Source organism: Amphibalanus amphitrite, unplaced genomic scaffold, assembly GCF_019059575.1.
Source record: "Amphibalanus amphitrite isolate SeventyFive unplaced genomic scaffold, NRLGWU_Aamphi_draft 000158F_arrow, whole genome shotgun sequence".
NCBI lineage: Eukaryota > Metazoa > Arthropoda > Thecostraca > Balanomorpha > Balanidae > Amphibalanus > Amphibalanus amphitrite.
The window spans coordinates 383,843-411,681 of record NW_024881653.1 but is presented as its reverse complement, the minus strand read 5'-3'; the positions used below and the strand labels follow the sequence as shown (position 1 = coordinate 411,681).

Sequence of the window (27,839 nt, the reverse complement as noted above, 5' to 3'; positions counted from 1 at the left end):
CACGAGAGGCCACGGGCGATTCCGGAGTTTCGGATTATTTTTTATATAGATCGATTTGAAATTGATCAAATTATTATACTTAGGCCAAAAAAACTAATCCGGGTGACCAAAAATAGCTGTAATCAGCCCCCGAAGATGGGGTATCCCAGAACTCGGAAACTGACGCGGAGCAAGAGGTTTCTTGAGCCGGATATTCAGAGTCTTATTGCTGATAGACACCAAATTGAAATCCCACATATTATGCATCAAAATGTTCGTTATGAAGTTGCCGACTGGTCAGTGCAAAATTTTTGGGATACTTTTTCCCTAACTAAGATGTACTATAGCTTTTTTATGAAGGCTCTCCTACAGTGATTCTGGAATATAACTGCAAAGTTTAGGTAAGGAAACAACAGGTAGTCCCATCTAGTTCCACTCTGATTTTTTGTGAGATGAAGTAGGATTTAAATTCACACCAGGGCAACATAAAAGCTAACTGCGCATATTTGCGCAAAATTTGCAGGAGCCGCTCTTCCTACCCAACTACCGCCCGCCCCGCCCCAGTTTCGGCTCGGCCGCCGCGCCCGGCTTACGCTGACCTGTGTGGCCTGCACGCATCCATGCGTAGTTGACTGGTCATTAAAAACAGATGCGCTTGAGTTTATGAATTTTGTGAAAAGCGCGTTTTATGTATGCATTTATGTATGTATTGACATCAAAAGCCTTCCACATATTGCGTGGCGATTACGGCTTGCATTTAGAGACCCTTGCTATTGACAACCATCACTCGGCTGAAGAACGTGGAAATTGAAACCTTCGTGAATATAAGACGCTGCAAATATAGGACACCTGTCACTGACGTCGGGTTACCTTGGGCCGTCTTTTTACATTAGATCACAATTCCGGTATTTAACCCTGGCCGGACCGATTGGTTTTCTACATTGACCGGGGAGGGTTGGTACAACTCCCTCGCCGTTTCGCCTCTAATTGAGCTAGAGCCTCGCGGAAAAAACAAGCTTGTGTGCCGTTATAAGACGCAAAAATTAGGTACTACCCGATTTTAAGGTCTTAGGTCAGCCAGTGACCTCTTAGGTCAGGTAAGTGCCACAAGGCACGGGCTCGGTTTTAGGTTAATTACTTTGCCAAAAATGGTCGCACTGCCGCGATTTTGGCATAATCGTGTTTGTCTAGCTCAGGCGCATTGAATGCTATACTTGGTGTTCGGGTGAAGTCAACTTAACCCTCGCCGGCACAGGCCATTTTGCGTCCTTTGACGGCACAAGGGGGGGGGGGGGGGGTACGACCCCCCTCGCGTTTGGCCCCTGATCGAGCTAGAGCCTCGCGGAAAAAACGAGCGTGTTGCCCGTCACCAGAGGAAGCCGATGATACCCAATTTTAAGGTCCTAGGTCATCGGGTGACCTTCCAGGTCAGGTCAATGACCCGAAAACCGGGAAAATCGGGACCTGTTAGAAAGTCGTAAATTGTGGCTGCTATGTGGTTTTCCGGGGTGCTGATCACGAATATCGTATTAGTTTTGATCAGAGATGATGTCTTTAAGCATTTAGACCAGGTCGGGTCAGGTCAGGTCAGATCAACCGGTAGGGGTTGTGACGGGTATTCGTAATACGTGTCAACCGCCTCTGACAGCTTCGTAACATGTTACGAAGGCGCCAAAACTACTTCGTAAATGTTCAAATGGTTGCTAAATTAGAATTCAGCTCCAAAAACTAGCCTAGAAACATGTAAAACTCGAAAAAGTGAACCGAGGTCACCCGAGGTCACCAAAGGTCAATGACCTGACCTGACCTTCAGGTGACCTTGACACCCATCCTAATGTATGGAAGCAACATCAAATCACATGTTTGAACGTTTGAAACCACGAAAAGCTTGCAAACGCGCGGCATGCGAGCCGACATACGCCGAATCGCGATTTCGGCCAAACATGGTCACGGAAAAAAGATCACAGGTCAAAGGTCATTGGGGTCAGGGTCATGAAATTTTCAGGGTAGGTGTAAAATTGATGAATGCGAGGGTACTGAAAGTTTCGTCGCGATTGGCCGCTTTTTACGCGAGTTATTCGCGAAAAACCTTAGGGGGGTTGCATCAACCCCCCTGTGCCGGCGAGGGTTAAGGTGTTAACCTCGGGTCAAGGTCAGGTCGGAGCCCCTCAGGTCACGAAAATGGTTGAAGGAGGTCATATCGCATATCATTCGATTCGGCAGGTCTTCCTGAGTCCAATGGTGGCTTTCCCGACTCTCTAGCTCCATCTGATCAGGAGTTATTGACGAAAAACTTACATGGCCTTAGTGACGTCATAAATGACGTCACGCAAAGTCAACAATGCTAAAGTCAAGCACTGGACCTTGCAAGGAGTGCATGAAACCATTCCCGGTGCCCGGATAGCAGCTCCCAATTTCCCTTGTTGACTTAAAGTGGTGCTAGATCCTGTATTATACTCAATTATGACGTCATAACTTAACAGATTCACGTCATATATTTAGTGCTTGACATCCAAATGATAGCTTACATATGACAGAGAAGGTATGCAAAGTTTTATGAAGTTTGCTTCACTAGTTGTGGAATAACAAGCAAAAAACTTTTGCGGAAATGCCGCTGGCCTCTCGCTGGAGCGTTTCCGACCAGTGTGCGGCGGTCCGTGTCGGCGCCCGGTACCGTGACCCCAGACAGCTGACAGCTGACTGCCGGCAGCCGGTGCCGGAACTGATGACGGCACCGGCCGGTCGTGACTGAAGGAGAGGGGTCCCAGGGTGGCATGGAGGTAGACGCGTGGAGGGTAGGTGTAAGTAGACGCAGAGGTAAGGTCAAAGGTGGTAGTGGTAGCGGTTTAGAAGGCGGAGAAGGTGGCATAAGGGAATGTTAGAGGGAGTGGCAGGGCTGGTGGTGGCTGGGATGACATGGAACGTATTGAGAATGACGAGCAGGGATTCGACGGGCGGATGCAGCTAGGCGGCATGTTGAAAACGGCGGGGTACCTACGTGACCTGCGTCTCGAACATGTCGCTAGTCAGCCACTTCCGACAGCAAAGAAAACATTCACCTCACACCACCCAGCCGCATAGAACACCTACCCCGTCCTCCGCAGAAAATGGAAAGAAAAGCCGCCTGGTGCACCATCTAGCCACATAGGCGCGGGAGCCGGGGGCAGTGGGGGCAGCTTGCCCCCCCCCCCCCAACTCTGGGGCCGTGGGGGCGGTGCCCCCACAGCTTTGAGACGGAATACCACACTTTTTTTGCAAATGTTTTCTTTTTTTGTTGAAAAAGCCGAGAGGTGAAAAATAAGTGGCCTAAAACCGGTGAGAAAACTAGATTTGGGGGTACCCTAGGTTGATCTCTATTATGGTGTGCCCCCCCCCCCCCCCCCAGTCGGAAAGTAGTTCCCGCGCCCCTGTCTAGCCAGGACCCTCCACTGCTAGGTAGGTATCCGTCTAAAGACACGTTCCTTGACTCATTAAGAGGCTGCGCTCGGTCGGCACGGTGCGACCTTGTCACGGTCACCTCCGCCAGCCCGAACGCCCGGCCGCGTGCCCGACCGTCTCATCGCCGACCGTCCGTCCATCCGACCGACCGCCCGGCCAGCCGGCGGCGACTGGGTGCGTTCTTCCGCCGACTCTACCACCGTCACTGCCCCTCCCAGGTCACCCGACGCCAGGTAACAAGGCACCGTCCGAATTCCAATGGAGAGCGATATGGTCTAATCTGATACGGAGATACGGAGACTGGAGAGTGGTTCGCATGTCGCGGAAGGAGATGGTTATCGTTTAACGGAGACGAAGAAATGGATCTTCGTGAACGTCTGGTGCCATATGGTATTATACCTATAATCAGCATCTTTAGCTATTACTGCATCATCCATGAAGCAGCCATACGTAGACAGCAGAGCACGTGCAAGCCAAGTCCCGGGCCACGCTCGCCGAAACATAGCAGCGACGGAAAGTGTAAGCTGAACGGGAAGACATCAGCCACGGCTTAGTGACCAGACAACCCACCTAGCCGAACCCTGAAGACCAAGTCTGAGGCCGACTAAATTGTGCTGCAAACTGGCCGGAATTGAAAAGGGAGGGTGATGTGAGGTGAAGTGAGGCGGGGTGGGGTGGGAGGGAGGAGGGAGAAGGAAGCCACGCCACCTGCCGCTCGGTCACGGTCAGACGCCATTCACTCACGGCTCACCTGAACACTTCAGTGCGTGGTGGGTATAATTCCTCACCGTGGATACACACGACCTTTGGTACTTGAGAAACACAATCATTAATCGCATAATGAGCCGGTATCCTCGATCAGACACAGACCAGACCACAGAAAATAAGCGGCCAGACACCGCTCGATATGCGCGGCTCCTCTATCATGAACAGTCAGGTTTGTGGAAACTATTTTCTTGCAGATCATTGGTATCGGCTGCAGAACAGTGAACACAACCTAGTCGAAGTCAGAGTAGTTTGGTGAAACGGTGCTGGCGACGGCCAGTGACCAGTGGTCAGCTACCATTGGCCAACAAATATACCCACGATGTCAGGCACAGCACGGTTACGCCTCTGACGCAAAGCCAATAAGCAATACCTAGTTATGACAATCGTCGCTGAGGGTTCGTTGTCGCCCTAATTATATGCATGACACTGACGATAACCGAGCGAGGCAGACACCACACCAGAGCCGTCGTCTATTGTCCACCGGAACAACTGCACCCATCCGTCAGTATCTGGTCCCATCCGCGACGATCAGCCCGCCTTTGTCAGTATCATCCCGTCTGTCTGCGTCATAGCGACACAGTATCGTCTTGCCTTGCCCAATTCAGCCCACCGCTGACATACGTGTAGTTTCAGCTCGTCTATTCAGTCTCAACCAGCCTAAACTCCACTCCCAACCCACCTGTCAGCCTCAGTCCTGCCAATTTTTTTTTTACTTTATTTTTTTTTTATAAATTTAGTCGAACCTTTTGAATGGAAGGATTCACAAGGACAGAGCCCACGCTAAGCGAAGCTTGTTGCGTTGACCCTGCCCTCTACCCTCCGATCGCGCAATTCCGGTTCTATGGCAGAATTTGGGATCCAAAGTTTAACGTCCGCACATAGCCGCGCACGGCCGGTCCCCTCACTGACTTCGCCTGGCTACGGCCTGCCACCAACCGCAACCATACCTGTCAGGAGGCCCATAAACGTCAAGCGCCTGTCGCGCTTCGAACCCGGACTATTGTAACCGGGAACGCGTGCTCTCACCACGCGGAGTCCAACGCTCTACCGACTGAGCTACGGGACTGCCAATGGCACAGTATCGGTGCCAATACACAGCACCGGGGATATCACGTATATCGGTATCACGATATCAGAGCAGAGAGCTAACATGGCGCCAGGCGGGGACGGGCTGCCACACAGCTGATAGTGACACAGAGTGGTAAATACGCCATGGTCGCGGCACATAGCGCATTGACACATATAACAGAGATGCCAGTGACACATGCAACAGAGACGCCACACAGCACAGGCGTACCCGCTATCGAAGTGCCTGCGGTGAAGGGACGACGAGGAATGGATAGATTGCGCGGTTGGAAACTATAGACGGTCCGATCACTTCAGTCTCGTGCAATATTTGGCTGACTTTTCCTCAGATATTTCTATTGACCCTGGCTTAGCAACCAGTGCGAAAAACATGAAATAAAATATCACATTACAGCATGCAATAGTGTTCATGCTACATCAAAGGGTAAATCAGTAGGCTGTCATTACCAAGCGTCCATCATAGCGCTCTGCCAGCACGGCAACAATGACCAGTGACAAGTGACTGCTGACATGAGTGGCCGCCTAGTACAGAAATCTAACACCTGAGGTCTGAGGGACGGTGGTAGGGCCCGTGCCCGTCTTCCTGCCGTGAAGTCAGCGCGGCCCAACGCCGTCCAATGGCCGTGGCGGCACGGGCGGCCACCCGCATATCCGGCCGGCGTAACGAGCGCCGCCCCCGCCCCCGCCCCCGCCCCGCCGGCGGCAGGTGCCGGCCGCCTCGCCGCCGGGCTTGACTTTGTATGTGGCCGACGGCCGTGAGGGCGGTGGAGCGCGGGCCTTGTGTTGGGCCAGGGAAGGAAAGAGGACGGTAGTTTAACGGTCCCTGGGACGAGCGCTTGTTAGGTGGGCACTTGCATGAACCAAAGCAAATCACCAATAATTTTGTGAAAATATCCGAAGCATAACAATCCGCAATCCGCATTGCTTCCACGCCACGGTCCTGGCATACATATTGCGCAAGTTCAAACACACACTGGTGGTTCATAGTCACACCAGCCCCCAGTCTCAGACCTGGACTGACGGCCGACGTGCTCCTCCCCTCCCCCCCGCCCGATCGTGTCACAGAACCCTCCCCGGCTCATCCTGTCCAGTCCGGTCACGAGCAGCACTCTCCTCCGGAGCCGTGACCGGCCACAGCCGCCGACAATCCGCGCTGCACGCTCACGGCCAAATGTGTGCATTCTCTGCAATCTTGCACGATTGCACCGGCTCGCTTCCGAGTTTCAGCACGATAAGGATGAGTTCGCGGTATACTGCCAAGCGCAGCGACTGGAGACCACGAAAATGACGCTGCAATCATGTTTTATAGTGCTTGACGCAATAAAAAGTGTCTTGGGAAATAGATTCATGGCAGAAACAAACAAAAACATTGAACCTGGCAATATTTCGATTCCCGACATAGCTTGGTATCAACACTGCAGAAAAAAAGAAAAATGTTTAATCCAATCCACGATTTCGATGCTGTTATCAATACAATACCACCGAGCCAAATAATGCAGAACTTGCAGTGCCACGGCCGAGCACTGGACGAGAACGGTGGGGGCGGGGAAGGGGTGGGAGGGGTGAGTTGAGGTAAGGGGAGGGGTGCGGTGGCAGACCGCGCGGGCCGCACGGCGCTGCACGGCTGATGTCACCGGTCGTCGCCCACGCTCGCAACGTCAGTCAGCGCCGCACCGGTAAACAGCTCGGCCAGAGCCCATCAGAGACGCAGCCGAGGAGCGGGGGACGCATAGACTGCGCAGAGTCGGGGGACACTCAAACTAATTGAACCGCTCGCTGATGCACAAACCGTCTGCAGCGCTAGAGGAGGCATCAACCGACTACGCAGCTCTCAGGGCTGTTCAGCTACTAACGAGACAATGTGGGCATAATACAATCACCAGCCCTGAAGAATGTGAAAAGACCTGTCTCCAGGCCTGCTATCCTTATAATGCAGATTAGACCCCGCCCGCCCTTTGAGATGTCACTGTGGAACGCACAGGGCCTTGACGGAGCCACAGCCTTTTCGCTCGTCCACCAAACCTTGTGCAGACGGGTGAAGCAGTAAGCGCATTGGAGCAAAGTGCAGGCTGCAGCATTGTGAGCAGAGAGAGAAACGGAAATGCTAGCTTCCAACCATCGGGCCCGCAGGCAGCGCATCTGAGGGAATTAATGCCACTTGTGAGTTGGCCAGCGCAGCGAAGAAAACACGTCAGTCTGCATTTTGTGGCGGGTATTTCATTCCCTCTGAGGGCTAGCACAGCAAAACAACACGCTGTTTATCTCCTCGGATGTGTGGCATCCTTCCGGTTTGATCTCGTCTTATAGCTCACATTGGCTAAAAAGACGCACGCATTACGTAATTGTCTAATTAACGTGACATTGCGTAAATAATTTGTAAAACCTTATGAGATAATTTACACAAACATCTCGAAAGCATTGATAGTGTCCTTGGCCTGCGCTATTGGCCCCTTGCGAAGTTCTGCTTACCCAGACAAGCTACAAAGTAACACCCGGTTCGGGACAATATGCATATACCTAACTCTAGTTAACACCGTGGCATACCAGCAAAACTTCCGTTCGGCAGTCTCCGACTATCAGCTGTAGGTAACCTTAGGATTATGCTCCTGCCTTCCTTTGAAAGAGAACCTGGCGTCGCTTGTCTAATACCATTGCCCTCCAGTGACAAACTTAAAACGCATCGACTGTGAACTCGACCTACCTTGTTGACTAGCCTGACGCCGCCCATGGCTGTGACCTTGACCTAACTTGTTCGCAAACCTGACGCCGCCCGTGGCCGTGACCTTGACCTAACTTGTTGACGAACCTGACGCCGCCCGTGACCGTGACCCTGACCTACCCTGGTGGCGAGCCTGACGCCGCCCGTAGCCGTGACCTTGACCTACCTTGTTGGAGAACCTGAGGCTGCCGGTGCGCCGGAGGGTGCCGTCTCTCCGTATTGCATTGAGGCCGTCCTCAGGTACGGCCAGGTGAGACCCGTCCACAGCGCGGCGCTGCGAGAGCTCTGAGACCTCGGGGATAGGCTGGACCTGGAAAAGAGCATATGGGAAAACTGTGACACAGAGCAGACATACTGAGATGTATAGCAGATTCTGACAAAGATTAGACATACTGTAGCATGCATAAAGCAAATCCATTGTGGCGAAAGACTGACAGCTACGACAGCTGTGGCATAAGGACGATAACTTGGACAAAAGGCAGAAGCAAAGTGAAATGTGGCAGGCACTTAATGAAGCGCGTCAGACAAACTGTGAGATAAGGCGTAGACAAAGTATGACACACAACAGACAGAAACAGTTTGTGACACGACAGACACATTGCATTGTAAGATAAAACAAAAGACACGCTATTGTGTGACGCTCAATTTCAGCAGTCCGCTCTCTGATATCGGTTTTCGACTCCTCCACAAACTGAAGGTGGGTGTGTCGTCCGGGTGCCATCCATTAGTGGCATTTACAGAGTAAACGACCGGACCGCGACAGACTCAAACGAAACCAGCAGTGAAATAAAAACGGAAAGAGGGGCAGGGTGTCCTTGGCACAGTGTGTTCAATAGATAGCACTTCTGTGGGAAGTGGGAAGGGGAAATAAGGGGAAATGGGAAATGAGATTTAAGAGAAGAGGGTGATGACCTTCGACTTCGAATAAATAAGCTGGTGGTGCTAAAAATTACATTCTCAATTCAATAGGTCTATGCAATGAGGTGTTCGCTGCCTGAGGGACAATGGGCTGTAAAATAAACAATAAACATGGTTGCTTATTGAGTGTCTGGCGTCATCTCTCTGACGTAAGCTAGTGACCAATCAGCACGCTCTCGGCCACCTCACAGACACCCGCAGGTATTCAGGGTCACGGGAGTACACCCTACACCGGGGTGGTGATGTGGCCTACCTCGCTGCACGGCTGAAGATCAGGTTACATTTGCAGAGTGCTGGCGCTTCGGTTTTGAAGTAGGTAAGTGGGTGGGTTAGAGAGTTGACGGAATCATAAATAATCATAAAAAAAACTTAACATAAACTGTGGATAGTCCAACACGACCCAAGGACACGGCCCAGTCAAATTTAAGATAAACAGAATCTTGAACCAAAGCAAATCAGCGCATGTAAGACGAAATCTCGATCCTGACATCATGTCACGTTATCTCCTAGTCACGGCAAAAAAAAAACAGATTGATATCCCCCCCCCCCAGTCAGATCCGAGCCCGATATTCGTCATGATCTTCGGCCACATTTAACAAATCGAAATCCTTTTTGGGCCCATATCCTGGCTCTTATCCTCCTTTTGGGTTAGGCTTTTAATGCAACAGGGACCATGATTGTTGAATGGCATAAGCAATCAAAATGCTAATGTTTCCGCCCCAAGACATATGGTGGCTCTTAGTGACAGCGAGAGACAGCTCAGCGGTGTTTCATCAGCCGGTCCGGCGGGGCTTATTGTTGTTGTCACGGGAGGTCCTTTGAGGCCACACCCTGCCAGAGGCATGCCTGTCACACTAGCATTCTTTTGGTGCCAACAACAACACCGGGTCAAGCCACCCAACTACGCCACAACAGAAGTCATGCCATCAGGGTCACTTGCTGCTTAGGCAAAAACCACCGAGTTTTTTGCTAGTCTTCTGACGCACAATGCTGGTCCTTCACGCTCGTTCCACGCACACACACCACAACCACGCATACATTTCACACCTGACTCTGTGAAAGTTTTGTCATGACCAGTCCCGTACCAAACTCTGCCCCAAAAAGCTGCCCACATTGTAGCTAACGGAGCCGGGACCAGGGGATACACGAATAACATCTGCCGGTACAACTGTGCAGTAATCCACGACATTCCTGACACCACTCTACACATGTTCTCTCTCGCCGCCCGGGAGTTCCACACGCCAACACACACATACAAACACACGCTCGCACAGAAGCGGCGAGTTACCGCACACGGTAAACAGTGCGCAGAAGGCGTAAACAGACGTCTCTCCTCGGCGGACGCGCGTCCCCCGCGCCAGGGTCGTGGTCGACTCGGCACGTCACTCCCCCTCCACCCCCCCCCCCCCCCACCCCCCGGAGGGCCACCCACGGAGGTCAACCGGGCAGGCGAATCAGCACGGCGCTCGGAACGCTGAGCTGAGCTGAGAGCCCTCGAGGTGCGAGTTAAGCTTCGGTGTCCGGCGGCAAGGAGCATTCCTTGCAATGATGTAAGGTGGACAGAGGAAGGTGTCAACCGTCTAATTGCTTCACTCTACCGTAATTTGGTAGAATGAGGTCATTACCCAGGCACCGTGGGAAATTCGGTGGCTTAGCGATTTAAAAACGCGAGTTGTGGTAAGGATTGCTGCCGCACCATCAATTATAAGGATTATGTAACTCAACTACATAGCAGAATGTCAGTCAAAACTACGCTGTCTTTCTGTCACCTGAAAGGACAGGTCTTATCCAAGTGACAACAGATACACACTAGCAAACTTATAAGCGTATGTAGGGCAGGTCACGATTACACATACACGAGCAGCGCGTATGTCTGCAAGGATCTGTCATGAAGAACTGTCATTCCCCATTCCAAACCCTCCCGTCACCACATTCTCGTCGAGTTCGCGGCGCGCTCTCGGCAGGGGTCTATCCAAACGAACCGGAGGACACGGACCATCCCCAGTCGCCGGTCCGGACCGGTCCCAGTTGGGAGGCCGCCGCAGCTCACCACGGCGTGGGAACCACGACAGGGGCTTCCGGACGCCGGTCCCACGCGACGAGCATCGCGAGGGAGCGGAGCTCTGCAACCGGCATCATATGGTGCTGCAGTGAGACCAACAAAGAATGACCAACGAAAATAGAGGAACTAGTTTTCCCACGGGCGGAGTAAAGAGAGCTTCACACGAACTCGGATGACATCGGGCATCCATTCTGTGTTCATTGCACCCTATCAGGCAAGGTTAGGGTGATGCGAGCAATAACAGATGGAAGAGGAAAGAAAAGTTATCACCACGAACTCTTCTAGGATACGAGAGATGTTCACGGCGATGGTAGCCTGAAGAGGCAATATCAGACAAAGACCGCAGAAAGATTGATTCTGGCGGCCCTCTACTCTACAATCTTCACTCTACGGGCGCTACTGTGAACGTCGCAAACACACGAAAGGGTGGTTCAGTAACACACTGCCCGACGGGAGAAATCTATTTTCAGAAAAACAATGGAATAGCTCGAAAGCCATATCATGTCATTCACCGTTGCGTGAAGAAAGCGATAAGTAAAAAAAACACCTACTCGATTACACACCAGTCATCATGCAATCTTGACGACAAGCATGAAATCGCAAATACCCGAGAATCAAAGGCGCTGCTGTGCCGACACACCTAGAATCGGCTGTAAAACCGTTCGAACCGGATCACATAGGGGCATTCCACGTCAAATCGAACAAAAATCGGCTGTTTTGCACCTTGCCATCAGCGATTTCATTATAAATTTGTGAGCGAGTTCCTGTGTCGCCCCGGACATTACATTGATGTTTTTTGCACATTCTGACCACAGGTCTTCTAAAGATAGGGCATCAAATTTTTACAAAATGTTGCATCTTTATATTTTTGAACGACCATAACTTTGGTTGTACTTGTTTGATTTGAATGAAATAAACCTTACTGTTTAGGTAATTTCTTAAGCATTTGTTTAGAATTGCATCGACTTAAATATATGACCTTGAAATTTGCTTAACTCTGTTCTTAAGCACAAAAATTGAAATAGCAAAAAACACGCCACCTTCGATTTGGCTCATTTTCATATATTTTATTGCCTACCATATTCTTAACAACCTGTGAAAAAATTAGGGTGGGCCATTCATAAGTTTTGAAGAAAATGGCACATATGCAAACGTATGTTAGCACGCGCAGTGGAGGGGGAAGAGTGAATTTCGCCCCACCCCTCCTGTTTTTCGCCAATATCTCATAATATTGATGCGAAATTACTTATGGCTACCTGTCCAGAATTGAATTGCACATCTCATCGTGCAAGCAATAAGAAAATCGGTTCACAACTGTTCTAGTAATAGCGGTGTAAAGTGAACATCCTGTCGCCGCGGCGACGCGGCGACTCGGCAGGCGGCGCCGACCGCTACGCGCCGCCTGAATTGTAGACTGTGCCGGGACGGAACGGAACGGTTCCGTCTTTACATCGCGCTCCTTACCGTTGATTACGTTCGATTCGCGTCAAATTTTGTGAGAAGACTAAGAAATGTACAGGCAATCTTATGGTGAAAGAATTCTGAAAATAGGTTGGTAAACAATTGAAATATGAACGTGTAAACACAAAATTGTGACTGCTGCGTTTCCCGCGTCGGCCGATCCCGCCTCAGCCGGCGACATGTTACTCTTAGCAGGACTCTAACTGCCATATTTATTATCGGATTAACTAGAAATTCCCCATACATACAAAAATGTATGTTCTTTCGTATAGTGAAGATCAAAAGACGTGAAGATATCGTTGCGTGATAATGTTTTCGTTGAATTTATTTCATGATGCATTTCCACACGGCTCAAAATTCACCGCAAAATACCGTTTACCTGAGACACTTTTACAATGGAACGTGAATGCTTGACTACGATGACTATGCATTTCCATTCTCGCAGAGTTTGGGATATCACTAATCAGCAATCATTCATTTCAGAAAGTGTACACAAGCAAGCATGTCTTGACTCTGTCTTTCAAGGTCACGTGCGGTTGCGTGATGTTGATGCATGAAAACGGCGTTTGCCGCGAAAGTTATGAATGGCCCACTCCAATTTTTTCACAGATGGTTAGGAACATTGTGACGGACATAATATGTAAAAATTACTCAAATCGAAGGTGGCGTGTTTTTTGCTATTTAAATTTTTCTGTTTTAATTCAAGGTCAAATGCATTTCAAGGTCACTTCAATTTAATTTTATAATTAAAAATCAAAGCCTTATCAATTGCCTACAAGACCCTGTTAATATCATTTTGATACCAGAAAAGGAACCAGAGTTATAAGCATTTAAAAAAATGATGTGTGGCATTTTTGGCTATATTCGATGACCTATATCTCGGCGATACGTTATCAAATTTCGAAAATATTATACGTAACTCAGTTTTGAACCATGCCCAGTCTGCCTACAAATTTTCAGAAAAATCGAAGGGGATGACGGATTTCGGTGTTTGATTTGACGTGGAATGCCCCCATAACGACACGCCAGCCAACTTCCCGTCGATACCATCATGCACGTGGGTGGTGGCGGTAGGCGTTTCCAGTGTGGGACAGAGCCCATCCCGACACATCATACCGGATTGATGCGAGATCTACGTGATCTACGTAAACTGGTCGGCCCTTGCTATGGACGCGTCAGTGTAATTTAGGTGAAACAGATCGAAGAAGGCACTGTCGGTCAGCTTCAGAAAACGGACAACACCGTGAAAAATTCACTTGACAGTTAGCTCGCATCTTACGATGAAGTTCACCGTCGTTCGCAAGACACGGCTTAACGAGTTAAGTCACATATTGACAACCAGTTATGGCATTCACAAAGCTTCTGCCAGCGCGACTGTTGGTTGTATGACTCAGTTGATTGTGATTCAACTGTCGACACTGGTCTGTCCCCCAATCGTTCAGGTGTTTCCCTGCAAGCCGCGCTAGCTATTCGACTGGATGCTTATCGGTTGTGTGGCCCACACCGCACACGGCAACAACACTCGGATCGCTTTCAGCTGGCCGAGGTAATCGGACCCGTGCCCCGTCGAACACGCTAATAGCAACAGCTATTTAGTTGCTGCTGTGGCCGGTGCAACACACAGCATCAAGAAACGCGATGTCTACATGAGTAGGTATGCTGGACTTTTCACGAAGTCTTGCAACTTTCAAGAGGCATGGGCTGCGTCATGAAGTATTGAATCTCACTGCAAACAAGACATTCCACAGTCCACACTACAGTACACACCACACTACACTACGTGAGAGATTAGTGCAACAGTTGACCTCAACTACGCGACATGGGTAGTAGGTATGTCAGAACATCATCTGATAAGTGATGACGCTAAAAATGGACAAACCGCTTCACAGAAAAAAAAACTAATCTAACAAAGAGCAGCATTCTCAAAGCCCAACATTTCCTATCAAGAAGAGAATGTCAAGTCCAGGCTCCCCAATGTCTCTTTTCGGCAAAATTTGAATGAAGATGAACCATCCCACCCGGTATCGGTTTTACGCAGCAGCCCCCACCCAAAAAGGCTCGTCCATCAGTCTCCACATCCGCGGGAGACGGCAGAGGTATGCAGCAGCTGCCCTCCGCCGTCCAGTACTGCGCAGAGCCGCTCCAGTACATTGGACCAGTTCAGCCAGTTTATGGACAATGCGCAGTCAGTGGCACTTGCCGTGCAACAGTCCACGCTCCCCAGAAGGAAAGCAGCTCGCCGCGGCGGCTACTGTGGTGCCGAGTTACACGGAAAGGCTGGCCGAGCGCTGGAAAACCTCACCAGCCGACACCACCGGCCGACGACCTCATGAATAAGACTGAATAAGAATCAGAACCATGAATAGCAATAAGGTGAATAACGCGACTGCTTGGCTTCCTTTGAAAGCTGCAGGACTCAACTAACGGTGGATAGATGGGTTAGCAAATCACACATGAAGTGGTTTCTAATTAATCAACACCGATTATTAACACAAAAGAAAAGAGTTCGGAATTTCAAACGATCTATGCTAACGCCAGACAGTGCCGGTCCGAGGCATACTGTATCGACCAGTCTGCGCGCCACCTTTCTCTCATTCCGCATTGCGTGTGACTTCCCCGTGATGAAGGCGGACGATGCCATGTGGCATGACACACGCAACGTCTGCCAGCGCGAGCACGGTGGAGACACAGACACCTTCGCTATCGACAACGCATGGATCGACAGTCGACACCACTGAGACTAGGTCGGAGGAATCATCGACGCCGGCCCCGGGAAGGGAGGCGTGTGCTGGTTAGACTGGTGCAAAGTGCTGCATGATGTGTGTGATTACTCGAGTGTGATGTGGGGTGATGTGTGTGGTGACTGGAGTGTGATGAATGGTTTGTGATATGTGATGACTAGAGTGTGGTGGCGTGATGTGATGAGTTACGTGTGGCGTGGGTACGTCTCCGTGGTTTGCTTTGGTGCAGCGTCGTCTGCCAGTGATGGCCATTGTGATACAAGGGAAGTGTTTGGTGTGCGGTGTTCCTTGTGGCGTGGTTTGGTAGGCCCCGCCGCCTCTGTGGTGTGGTCCTGGTGCGGCATGTGGTAAAGTGGTTTCCGCAGCACGCCCAGTTTCCGTCACCCCGCCAGCCAGTCGGCGGGAGGGTTCTCCTCACCACAAGCCACACACCAAACCAGCAGAGTGACGGGCCGACGGACAGACCGAAACCACACACAGAGCCACGGGACTGAAGAGTGGACTATCGCATTACCGTAAGGAGTCAGATCTCAAAACATCAACCTGATGACAATCCTGCTGACCTTCTGCTAACATCCAACTGATGCTGAAATCCTTATGGCGATTCCATGGCGATTTTAAGACTTCGACGTAACTAAGGGCAGCATTCGCTATTGGCAGCTACCAACCAGCTCCAAATTTCCAGCAAAGTTGTCATCAACAGTTAGCGACGTTGCCAGAAATGGAATATGTTATCCCCAGTTCCCGAAAGCCCTAAAAAATTTGCATAGTTACAGTTAAACCCACGCACTGGAACAGTCACCGGGTCACCAGGTCACCGTGTCAGTCCTGGAATAGCTGGCAGCACCGTTCGCTGTATCAGGGTGGCTGGGATGACGCACACTGCAGCTTGTATTGACCGTTCCAGTTGGGCGGTAGGCACGGCCCGGGTGGGGTCCATGAGTCATAACGGACGGAGCTATGGCAGGTAGCGGCGAGGTCAGGTCACCCATGGGTCACAGCCGCGTGAAGTCAGGTATGGGTCTGGAGTGTTGCAGATCTGACTTGATCGCGTTCATTGACATTAAATTGACGAAAGGAGTGAGCAGACCCAGGGGCGTAGGCAGGGGGGGGGCCACTGGGCCATGGCCCCCCCCTTGGGCGCCGAAGGCGCCCTTTGCGATTGGAGGGCGCCGAAGGCGCCCTCCAATCGCAAATGCAATTGTGATATAATCGAATCGAAAAACAATCGCGACTGGAGGGCGCCCTCCAATCGCGAATGTGTTTACAGGGAAAATACGGATGGAGGGCGCCCTCGGAGGACGCCCATTCCAAATACGCCCTCCAAATACGGTTGGAGGGCTCCCTCGGGCGCCCTCCAACCACATTTGTAGGCTGAGTAGCTCTCTAAGCGTAACGGTGGTCGCCTATGTAAGCCGCTGTCCTGTAAATAAGCGCCCTCTCACCCGAAGGCGCCCTCCTGTAGGTCGCCACCCTGCTACACATTGCCGCCCTTCTGCTGATCGGCGTCCTCATAATTATTGGCGCTCTCCTACCTATTGAGCCCTCATGTGAAATTTTGAAGGTCGCCTTTCTCCCTTTTGGCACCCTCTTGCTCAGTGCCGCCCTCCTACCTATTGGTTCCCTAGTCCTTCCTGTTGAATGTTAATCGGGGCCCTTCTCCTATTGGCGCCCTCGTGTAGATCGCCGCCCTCCTAACCACTGGCACCCTCCTGTTGATCACCGCCCTCCTATACACTGGCACCTTCCTGTTGACCAGCGCCCTCCGCACAGACGCCCTCCTGTTCGTGTCATCCTCTTGAGCAAAGGCGCCCTCCTCACCATTGCCACCCCCATTTTAATCGTCACCCTTCCGCTCATTGGCGACTTCCAGTTGATGACCGCCCTCCCACCTATTGGCGACCTCTTGTTGATCGCCACCCTCCTATTGGTGCTCTCCTGTTCCTCGCCACCCTCTTACCTGGTGGCGCCCTCCTGTTGATTGTTGATCGGCGCCCTCCTACCTATTGGTGCCCTCCTGTTGATCGCTGCCCTTCTATCCATTGGCGCCCTCCTGCTGCTCGCCAACTTCCTACCTATCGGTGCCCTACTGTCGAAACTCGGGATGTTGATCGGGGCTCTTCTACCTATTAGTGCCCTCCTGTGGATCGCAGCCCTTCTACCTATTGGCAACATCCGTTGATCGCTGCCCTCCTATCATTTATTTACTCCTTTGGCATGTTTTTCAACTTAGTCGTTCTATTGCACATAGTTGATGTCTTGCCTGTGAAAACTGCCACAAATGAACGTGCATTCAGCACAATGAATGAAGTATCTATACCTACCAAAACTATCTACGCTCTACGATGCACAAAACACGTCTTTGGTCTTAACGGATTGATCCTACTTTACGTGCATCATGGCATCTATATGGATTACGATTAAGTATTGTCAACAGGTTCGGGCGCAACAGCAGGCATCTGAAGTTTCGGTGATTGAAACTGGTTATGTGGGTACACTGTATGCATCTGTGAGAAGGCTATGAAGGCTGGTCTGAGGTAATTTGGATGATGTTTACGCATCTCGCGCTCCGGTATCAATCCGATACGGTGATCTGGTGCGTAGATATGCCACCGCCAATAAACTTTTATACATCGACACCCATGAGCCAAGCTTTCTGTACAGTTTGTGTGGCAGCGGCCCGACCAAACCTTAGGTATTTTTTACACCTTCAAATTTGGTAAAAGAGCGAGAGGAGCTTTGAACAGTGATCGTATAAAAGGCGTGCCTAAAAAGCGGAGGAAAAGGTTGTTTTCAAAAATTTCGCGCGCCTTCGGCGCAGCATTTCAAGAACACTTGACCTTTTGTGACCTGGAGTATAATGAATACACACGATGCAAAATCAATGCAGCACGACCTATACGAGGTTACGCAAAAAAAAAACTGGTGGCATGGTAAAAAACGCCTCCCAACCCCCCAACCCCCACTGAGCGATTTTTTATCTCGCGACCGTATGGCGCCCTCCTTGGGTGAGGTGGCGCCCTCCTTGGGTGAGGTGGCGCCCTCCAAACCCTTGGCCCCCCCCTTCGCGATTTTCTAAATACGCCGCTGAGCAGACCTAATAGGGATTCGGTAGGTCAAGACTTAGCAAAACAAGGTCACGGAATGCCTGGACAAAGTCCGTGTCTCGCAGACCAAAATAACCCAACAAACTACCGTCTGCTCTGGTAATACCATCAGGTCTGGCCATTTTCCATGCTGTCGCCAGTTACTGCCGGGCTGGGCCATCTCACGGGATGAGTTTCAGGCCGACACGCCATGTCACCTGAGAGGCGAAATGGACCCGGGACCGCTGGCCAGACGGCCAGACGGTCAGACGGACACACGGGCAGACATCCAGACGGGCCAGACGAATCAGACGGTTAGAAGATCCAGACGACCAGACGACCAGACGGCAGACGCACAGACAACCAGACGAGCTAAATGACCATACGAGCCAGACGGACAGGCTCACCAGACGAGCCAGACGGCCAAACGAGCCAGACGAGCCCATATCGACCGCGAACGGTGGCCAGGGGTCACGAGAACGGCCAGCCACGCTGACCGAAAGGGCACTGAGGTCAGCTGATTCACCGATGAGGTGGCTCGGAAAGGGGAGGTGTGAACTTTGGGCCCACTGCGCGGTCGGGTTACGGTTTGAATCAGCTTCTAGTGCACTGTGGAAGTCCGTGGGTTGTTGCTAGTTCTTCATACAGTTAGAAAGTGCCCGACTGCACGGGGGTTCCTCACCGCAGTGAGAGGTGAATGAAAGGCAGGCGTTGTCACGCAAGTGAAAATCCCGGTTGGTAACGAAGGGCTGAGGACTGAGGTCTGGCCAGCAGGACCAAAGACAAGCGACGTTAACAGCCCTACAGAGTACAGATGCTGCGATATAGTCCCATGATATTGTCCATCGACGTCGTTTATTTACACTGCTTACCAGAACATCCATGTATTTTGTGAGATGTTCACCAAACATTGGTCATCGAGCATGAAAACGTCACCCTAGAGAGTCACCGATTCATTGGCGAGTTTCAGCTGAACTCACAGAGCTGTCCCTAATTACATTAACATGTGACGTTTGACAGTGATCAGACACTCCACAGCTGCAGAAGCATGTCCGAGTCAAATGACAGTTCCACAGAAGTTAGGTAGGTTGAAGCCACCAGAGCCCAGAGTGACGCCGCTAAAAACCAACGGACCGTTCGACGGTGTCCAGACTCCTCTACTGAGCACCAGTCTTTGGTCGAAGAGCATATCACAGCCTATCCAATCTGTGTAATGGCGTCACCCAATGACGTCATAGTGTGACCGCCGAGCTGCTGGTTACTAAGCGCGGCGGCAGATCGGTTCGCGGAATTTGGTTTGTCACACACACAGAGACGGGGTGGACCCTGACGCCCGCCGGCCCGGCGCCGTCGGGCAGCGGGGGCGGCACCGTTGGTAACCGTGGCTGCCGACAGCCTCCGCCCACTCAGGCGCCGATCGGTCATAAACTTCAGGTGTGTCAGACTCGCGGCAACCAATCCTGTTGGTAGGGGATCGCGAATTCACAAAAAAAAAATCGTCGCACTGTCGGACACAGCGCACTTCTTGGTAAGCCACGGAAAAAAGACTCCAAGGACCGGCTAACCCAAAGTGAGTGGCCGATGAACGGTCGCTCATGACGTGTGATCCCGGGGATGGTTGCCGGGAGCAGCCGAGCGTCACCCACAACGTTAGTTCTGCCGACGGATGCAAGGCCGCTCTCAGCCCGCTCGAGTACCCGCTCTGGTCAGCCTGGTCACTATTCACGTCAGCATCACGAAGGTTTCGCAGCATGCGGTGATTGATGCACAGTTCTCACGTATTTCATAGTCACAGGTCTATAAAGAAGACACGTGTATTTCGGTAAACGGATGCACAACAAATCAAACCGGATGCGAGACGTCAAGGTATGTTGAATGTTCCCAAAGCTCGAAGTTTCACAGGGAACTGAATGCCGAGACTGTTACGTACGCAAAAGCTCGCAGTTCCATACGGGGCCTGAGGCATGTCAAAAAAGGTCCGGAGTTCCACACACACAGAACTCCCCTGGCCGCAGGGTCACGTCCCGCTGACAATCCTTTCCGCTGTCCACGACTCCCTCACCGTAGCCGGATGGAGGGTCTGACAGCAGCTCCGGGTGGGGACGGAGGCCGACAGTCCACATTGTGGACCTGTCAGCGTGCACGGACGCCACCGGGCCGTGCACGCGTGCACACAGCGGCGGCGTGCAGGCGTGCAGGGCCGCGCTCCGGCCGACCGAGCGTTGGACGCGGCACGCGTGTCGACGCACGGAGAGCCGCTCGGCCGAGGCTGGGCGGACGCTCGGCAGGCTGACCGGTACAGATATGGCGTCGGAGCTGCGAGACGCTGCTGTGACATGGAGACATGGTCCGTTCCTGCAGAGTTGACTTCATATCACTCTCCAAACTGACCGGATGTGGTACATGAGCTTAGAGATTAGAAATCCCCGGCTCCGTTTCTTCCTGTTTGGCTCAAAACTGTAGACAGAGCTTCTTCAAAACAAGCGAGAGTGAAGCATTGCTGAAGCCGCGGTACCATGCAAGTGTAAGAATTCACAGCCAAACAAAAACAAAGCATTCCCTGTAGTCCAACGCCAATCGGATTATCCTTGCACTCCGCTCAACGAACATATTGAGAATGAATGAAACAAGGTAGGCATGAATGCAGGTAAAGGCAGTACCGCAGTAACCCAGGAAAACATTATTTCCTTTCATGACTGTCTTATTACACATTCTCGCAATGAGCAGTAAGCACTGTAGTGTACAAGTAAAGAGAGCAAAAAAATGATCATGAACATGTTCAGTCATACCAGCAAGTAATTATCCACAGCACACGGCAATCAACTATCGACTGTCATCCTCCCCCTCGACTTCTCTCTTCTCTTCCCCAGTTTGACGAGATCACAAACAGGACAGCAAATTTCCCTTGCAACCACCTTCTCTGGCTTACTACGGCCAACTTATGAATTATTCGCGCTCAGGCCACGCTCGGACCAGCGATTGGGGACCAGGAGGTGTCAATCCTAGTGTCGGTGTCAGCGGTGTCAATATCACACGCGGTGGCCGTGTTGTGACATTGGAGTCGCCATCACTGCCAGCCTCTACTGGTGTCGGCGTGGCGGTCTGTCGGTACTCCGTTGTACTCTGTGCCGGACAATGATGCGGCTGACCCGCGCGGAAATTGATGACGCAGACAGTGAATGAGTCAGCAGAGAGGATATCAACAGGGGTGCCATCTGCTCATGAGCTCATTTGGGCTCATATTCGCTGCGAGCTGAGCTAATCGCACAGACCATCCACATCCGGCGGCAGTGCAATGCGCAATGCGTAGGAACGGTTCTACACTCTGATGATGGGAGTCAAGTACCAGTATCTTCCCTTGCTGACCACAAAGTACACATCACAATAACGTCATTGTAGAAGCCAAGTCTCTATCACCCTCTGTGCTGATCGTGCACATAAGATATGTGCCAATAGGCAGCAGATGTATCGCCCCTGTTCAGAGGCTCTCGGCGGTCGGCGATCCGGTCAGTCGGTCAGACGGCAGCTGACCGTACCACCAAACACGGAGACGGATCGAGTGGCCCCTCCCCTAACCTCTCTCCCCTCACAGCAGGGCACAGTGCACAGGACATAGGTCACGACTCTGCAGTAGCGGAACGACCAAACATTCAGAAATGCGGAGCGGGGCAAAGGGAATGGCCTGGCTGGCGGTGGCGATTCCACGAACAATGAGCATCCTCCAAGAGTCATTTTATCTTCGTAGAGTCGTTTTATCACATCACCAGTTACGCCCTACCTTCTTAATTAGGAATCATAATTTCTCTCAATCTTGTATTTTCCCCGGAGCGAAGAGGGAACGAGAAAGAAGGGTTAGGGCAGGGAATAGCAAAATACGCAGAAGGCATCAGGCATCACACTCGGTTGACAGCATTCAAACCGGCAGTGGTTTTAACGCGAACTAGCGCTTTATGGAACGGACAAACAGTTCCAAGCACGGTGACGTCAAATATCTCCTCACATTCCTTGAAATGTAGAACAGGAATGCCGGCCGTTGCATGTCACCAATGCCACACTAAGGCCTCTCGACACGACACGTTGTGAACACGCATCCGTGAACTGGAAGACCCGGCCTCGTGGTTGCCTGCCATCCATCCATCTTCCTGACCAGTGTTTTCCGCTGTGACTTCGGAAGAGTCTCATGTGAACACAGTCTCTCCTGTGTTTCTCTGTGTGAGAATTCGTTACACACATCACACGGACTGCCCTAGACTCATGGTGGTGGAGCATAGACAACTGGGTAACGCCTTGGCAACGAGGGGATTGGGCACTGTAAGTTCCTGTAAGTTCCCAGGGCAGGAAAGCGAGCCTTCGGGTGTGGTGCGGGATACACCAGCAGCAGCGATGAAGAAAAGTGGCCGACGGACTGTGTTCTAGTGTTCTCTGATGTATTCGTTGCCTCTGTGTGTTCTTCACACGACCGTCGCTCTATCGCCGCTCCGCCCGACGATCAATCGCCGAGTTCCGCCATCGCCTCGGCTATCACACAGCAGAGGAATGTCGCCCGTCGGGTGGATTAGCCCGGCCGGCGGAGGGTCGCTGGCGACGGGCAACGGCCCGCCGACGACGGGTGGCGGGGTACGACGACGGACGGTGAGCGGCGGAGCAGTCGAAGACAACAGCTTGACTATGTTAAAAAGAATTCGCCGTCAAAGACTACCGCACACCACCAAGCCCCACGGTCAAGGAGCATGACACCGTCGCCACGACGAGGCACCATCCCGGTACCGGCCGGCCGCGCACGGGCCAACGACCGAGCCGGCGCGGCGGCCTTGGCCGTACCGCGAGCTGGCCGGACCGTCCGCGGCAGCACGGCCGGTCCGTTCACTCGGTGACTGCTGGATTATACACCGCGGTCAGCTGGTCACAGCCAGTCGCATAGAGCTATCTATATGGGGTGGTCAATGACCCTGAGCGCCGGTACTGCGGCAAATAATCCCCTTGCGTGTTGGTGCTCTGACACACTTCACACTTGCGCCGGACTGGCGGCAACCATTCACGCCTCGTTCATTAAGGTCACGGGTGCAGGTTAGGGCGCACTATATCACCTGACTAGCCCGACAGGTGGTGCAGTGTTTGATTATGGACAGCGCCCGTCACGAGCCGGCCGATTGAAGCCGCTTTTAGCTGGCTCGATAGCGTTATCATGAAAGGCCAGCGGCCCGCCTGCCACGCCCCCAATGAAGTGGGCGTGACCTGGTGCACTTGGGCGTATCCGATCAACAGGCTCATGCACAACACAGGAAGCACCGGCGGAGGGATAACTACACCAATATAACCTTCCTCTTAGAACGAAACATCCGTCTAATGATAAGCTAAAAATGTACCGATATCAACAGCAGCATTATAAATCCTATTCCAATATCTTATCAGAAATAGGTGTCATTTGATACTAAGACAGGCCAAATATAATTTGGCGGTTCCGCTGTAGTATCTAGGACCGCTTCACCTATCTGCCCGCCGACGGGCCCATCGCCGGTCGATATCCCTCCCCTCGGTAAGGCGGGGTGACGGGGGGGGGGGGGGGCGCACGGACGTGAGAGGTAATATCGGTCACTGTATCAGGCGGTGGCTGGTCAGATAGTGTCATGAGCCCACCGGCAGGGCGGCAGGTGGCAGCGGGGACAGCAGTAAGCTGACTGGCACTGCAATGAGGACAGCACACTGGTCCTGTTGCAGGGACAGCACACTAGTCATGCAGTGGGACAGAAGGCTGTCAGACTGTCACTGCTGTAAAGATAGGGAAATCGGACTGCAGCGGGACACCGGACTGACCAATGAGACAACAGAATGGCCTTACGGAGCCAGCAGACTGGCCCCAGACAACGGGACAGCAGTTTGACCACAGAGTGAAACAGCAGTCTGGCCCTACTAGCGAACGGTAGCATACTGCATCCGTACAGTCGCACTAACAGAATGAATGGATTCAATAGACCAGCCAACAACGACGATGAGAGCAGCATGCGCAGTAGCAGATGGAGGTCAATGTCAACCCTGGACAGCGCCATGGATAGAGACTAGACAGCTATAAAGAGGGAAATGCACTTTAGGCTTCTGAATATAATTTGTAAATGCCTCACAATATTCCTAGTTTTTTCACACTAAGTGTGAGAAGCGAGACCTACCAATTCAGCAAGCAGACGTTTCGTCCCATGGCATACAGCGCCTTCCTCGTCAACTCTATCTTACTGAGGAAACTTCCTCGACGACCTACCGTCATCTTTAATGATTGAATCACCCACCTGGGCACGTGGTTATCGTCGCTCATAGGCACAAGGAAAACGCTTTGGGGAAAGTTTGGGGAAACCCCATCGACTATAGATAAAGTGGTTCTGAAGTGCTACCGGTATAAGTAAAAAAAAAAAAAAATGTATCGAGATAGATAGGGCGGCACAAGAGTGGCAAGTAAAGGGCACGGGAAATGCATTAGTGTGAGTGCTGCTGTTGACACACCTTCATGAGTGGTCTGATAAGACATGGCACAACCCTCCCAGCTCCAGCCCCAGATCGGAGACCCACCTTGAGGACGACGGTGTCTGCCGATGACCTGATGAGCGCCACCACCTTCTCCCGGTCGGCGTCCTCCACGTTCACTCCGTTCACCTCCACCAGCCGGTCCCCGGGCAGCAGGCCCGTACCGCCCGGTTCGCCAGTGCTGCTGCGGCCCGGCTCCGCAAATATCACCGTCTTTCGGCTCTCGCCACGCGCCGTGCGCTCCAGCACGATGGAGCGCCGCAGCGCGAACCCAAAGTCACCACCAGGCTGACGCGCCACGCGCAGGATGCGGGCGGGAGGCGGCGGCGCGGCGGCCAGGGCCGGCAGCCGCAGCTCGTGGCCGGGGAAGCGGTGCGGCGCGCGGCCCCCGGACGCCTCCCCGGCGCGCGGCTCCGACAGCGTGGTGGCGGAGCTGGCGGAGGACCGCACAGAGCCGCTGGGGGACAGGGTCGGGCTGCGGCGAGGCGTGTCGAACTGCCGCGCCAGCCGCTGCACGGAGGAGCTGGACGGCGTCGAGTGGGTCGACTGGGAGGGCGACGCTGCTGGCGGCGGTCGGTTGGGCAGCGGCGGGGGTGCCGATGGTCCGGCCGCGCCGCTGGCCCGCCGCTGCAGCAGGCGCTCGTAGTTGAGCACCTCGTTACGGACAGTGCTCTCCGTCGTGCCGGCTGGCGTCTCGATGTTGTCCGCTACCAGCTGATAGTCCTGCAGACTGCCCTTCAGTGACACCACCGAGCCGCTGCCACGCTTGGGAGGCCGCGGCGGCACCCCGGCATCGGTGGCGCTGCTGCTGCCAGCCAGCACACTGACTGCGCCGCGACTGGCCAGCGCCTCACGCTCTGCCTGCGTGAAACTCTCCAGGTAGTCGGCTGTGATCCCGCTGGGCAGCTTTTCCTTCTTCTTGGTCTTGCCGACCAGACTGCGGCGTGCCTCCTCCAGTCTCCGCAGCTCCTCCAGCGTGATCCGGCGCTCCTTCTTGTCCTTTTTCTTGTCCTTGTCTTTGTCTTTGTCCTTTTTCTTATCATCTTTGTCCTTTTTCATGAAGTGAAACATTTTGAATGAGTGTATCTGCAATGAGGAAAAACACAAAGTAAGAACAAGTAAAACAGAACAAAATAATTAATCCTTGTTTTCATGAGTTGAATTCTAAAATAGTCACATTGCCAACTTCATTAAGCATTTTTCAACAAGAATGGTACGGACCTAAGCTTGATTTGACAGGGGACTCTATTCCATTGCTGCACATGCAACATGTGTTATCATCATTATAATCCACAATAAAGTATATGACCAACCAGCTACCCATGCAGAAATCCAAATGGGATTTTCACAAGACAGACACAAGACACAGGGTCAGAGAGAGGGTATCTACCTTGGCCGCACAAAAATTACTCAAGTTAACTCAAGTTCATGGATGACGAAGATCACAGCAATTATTGGCATTACGATCAGCATTTGTTATTATACATGGGACTCATGCCAATTTTTACAGAGTGATAATGCTTGGGATATAATGCTGTTTATATGTAGAATCTAAGCTTAACTTTCTGACAAAAATGAGCTGCACATACTGCAACTTACCAGCTACTAGCACCTTACAGCTCCAGACCGTGGAGGGCACCTTTCAACTTGTGATGGTGCCGAGGTAAGTCCAGACACCGATTCCTAAGGATTTGAGCTATTTACCCTGATCCTAAATACATTTCAACGTAACTGCTGAATCCAACCACTTCCCCACGACCTCATTCACGCACAACCTTTGACTGCCGGCTTCAGCCAAAAGCACACCGTCACCGCAACACTGACAGGGACCACCCACCCGCCGTGACCTCCTCGGGGTCCTCGGGCTCTTCGGGCCTCGAACGTCACGGGGCCCCGGCGCGCGAGCACACACCCCGCGGTCAAAGGAACGGGGCGAATGAAGCGCACGATTTTGTCGACACTGAGGTACGGAAGATGCAGGTGCAAAAATGGATATATCAGGCTACCGAAGCAAATTTTCAGCTAAATATGAAAATTGCTTTTCATTTTTAGCTGTGCTCACGGTAAGATATATTGCAAAAGTGTTCAAAAGCCGAAATACTTACCATATTGGCGAAAATATTATTTTAGCAGCGTTTTAGGGTTTCTTTTGCTAGGCCAGAATGGCTCATTGCCTGCCATCTATTGGCAAGTACCCTAGCTACGGCTATGAGTATTCAGCATTCAGGTGTCGCCACTGTAGCATGCCAGGCGACAGCGAAATGGATGAACCGATGCGGCCGAACTTGAGTAGCCCCACGAGGCCAACGATCATTGGGAAAACAGTGATCCTATCGCACAATTAAACGACCCTATAAATTTTAGTTTGTCGTGGGCTGCCAAGCCGAGTAGGTATGTCGGTTTTGTCTCGGAGTCGGGTGTCCGCGAGGTGCCGCCTTTGGTGTCCCGAGCGCGGTCACTCCGGAAGTGTCTGCAGGGCCTCGTCTAACATGTTAACTGGGGGGGCAATTGCCTCCCCAGTCGAGCGGATTGTCCCCCCCCCCCCCAGTGGCCAGCATTTGCCCCCCAGTCAAAACGTGAACTTCTCACAAAATTACCTTCTCTGCAATGCGTTTTTGTTAGGAGTCTTATACGGATTTAACGAGAAACGTTAAATTATTTGTTCAAAAACTGTTCATACTCCATGACTACGGAAAAAGCCAGCTGCCAGAGTTTTGTGATTTATAGAGCTGAGTACCCACTGTGATTCTGTGATTTTGCTACTGTGATTCAAGTAGCAAATTGTCAATGGGCAGCTGCCAGTGACCCAACTCGTGTTTGTGTCCCCCCCCCCCCTCCCACTCAATCAAACGCCCACGGCCCAACACGGATAAATATGTTTAGCACTGTCTGGTGGGGCAATGTGAGGGGGCAACACATTAATCTTAACTCTCGCCCGTATTGGTGTTTTTCCAGCCGCGAACGTATAGCGGGGGGGGGGCGTTCTACCTTGCCCCTTGCCGTTTCGTCCTTGATCGAGCTAGAGCTTCGCGGAGAAAACCACCGTGTTGCCCGTCACGAGAGGAAGC

General features: G+C 52.1%; 1 protein-coding gene across 1 annotated transcript in view; it reads right to left on the bottom strand.

Annotated features, from left to right (window-relative positions):
* LOC122383198 (unconventional myosin-XVIIIa-like) overlaps positions 1-26,681 on the bottom strand; it is a 132,715-nt gene extending 106,034 nt beyond the window's left edge. Inside the window, exons 1-3 of the mRNA XM_043369362.1 lie at positions 26,371-26,681; positions 24,817-25,857; positions 8,157-8,300 (exon numbers count right to left, since the gene is read on the bottom strand). Coding sequence (XP_043225297.1) covers positions 8,157-8,300; positions 24,817-25,842 — 1,170 coding nt within the window. The 5' untranslated portion in view covers positions 25,843-25,857; positions 26,371-26,681. The remainder of the gene's footprint in view (positions 1-8,156; positions 8,301-24,816; positions 25,858-26,370) is intronic.
* Positions 26,682-27,839: the final 1,158 nt, after the last annotated feature.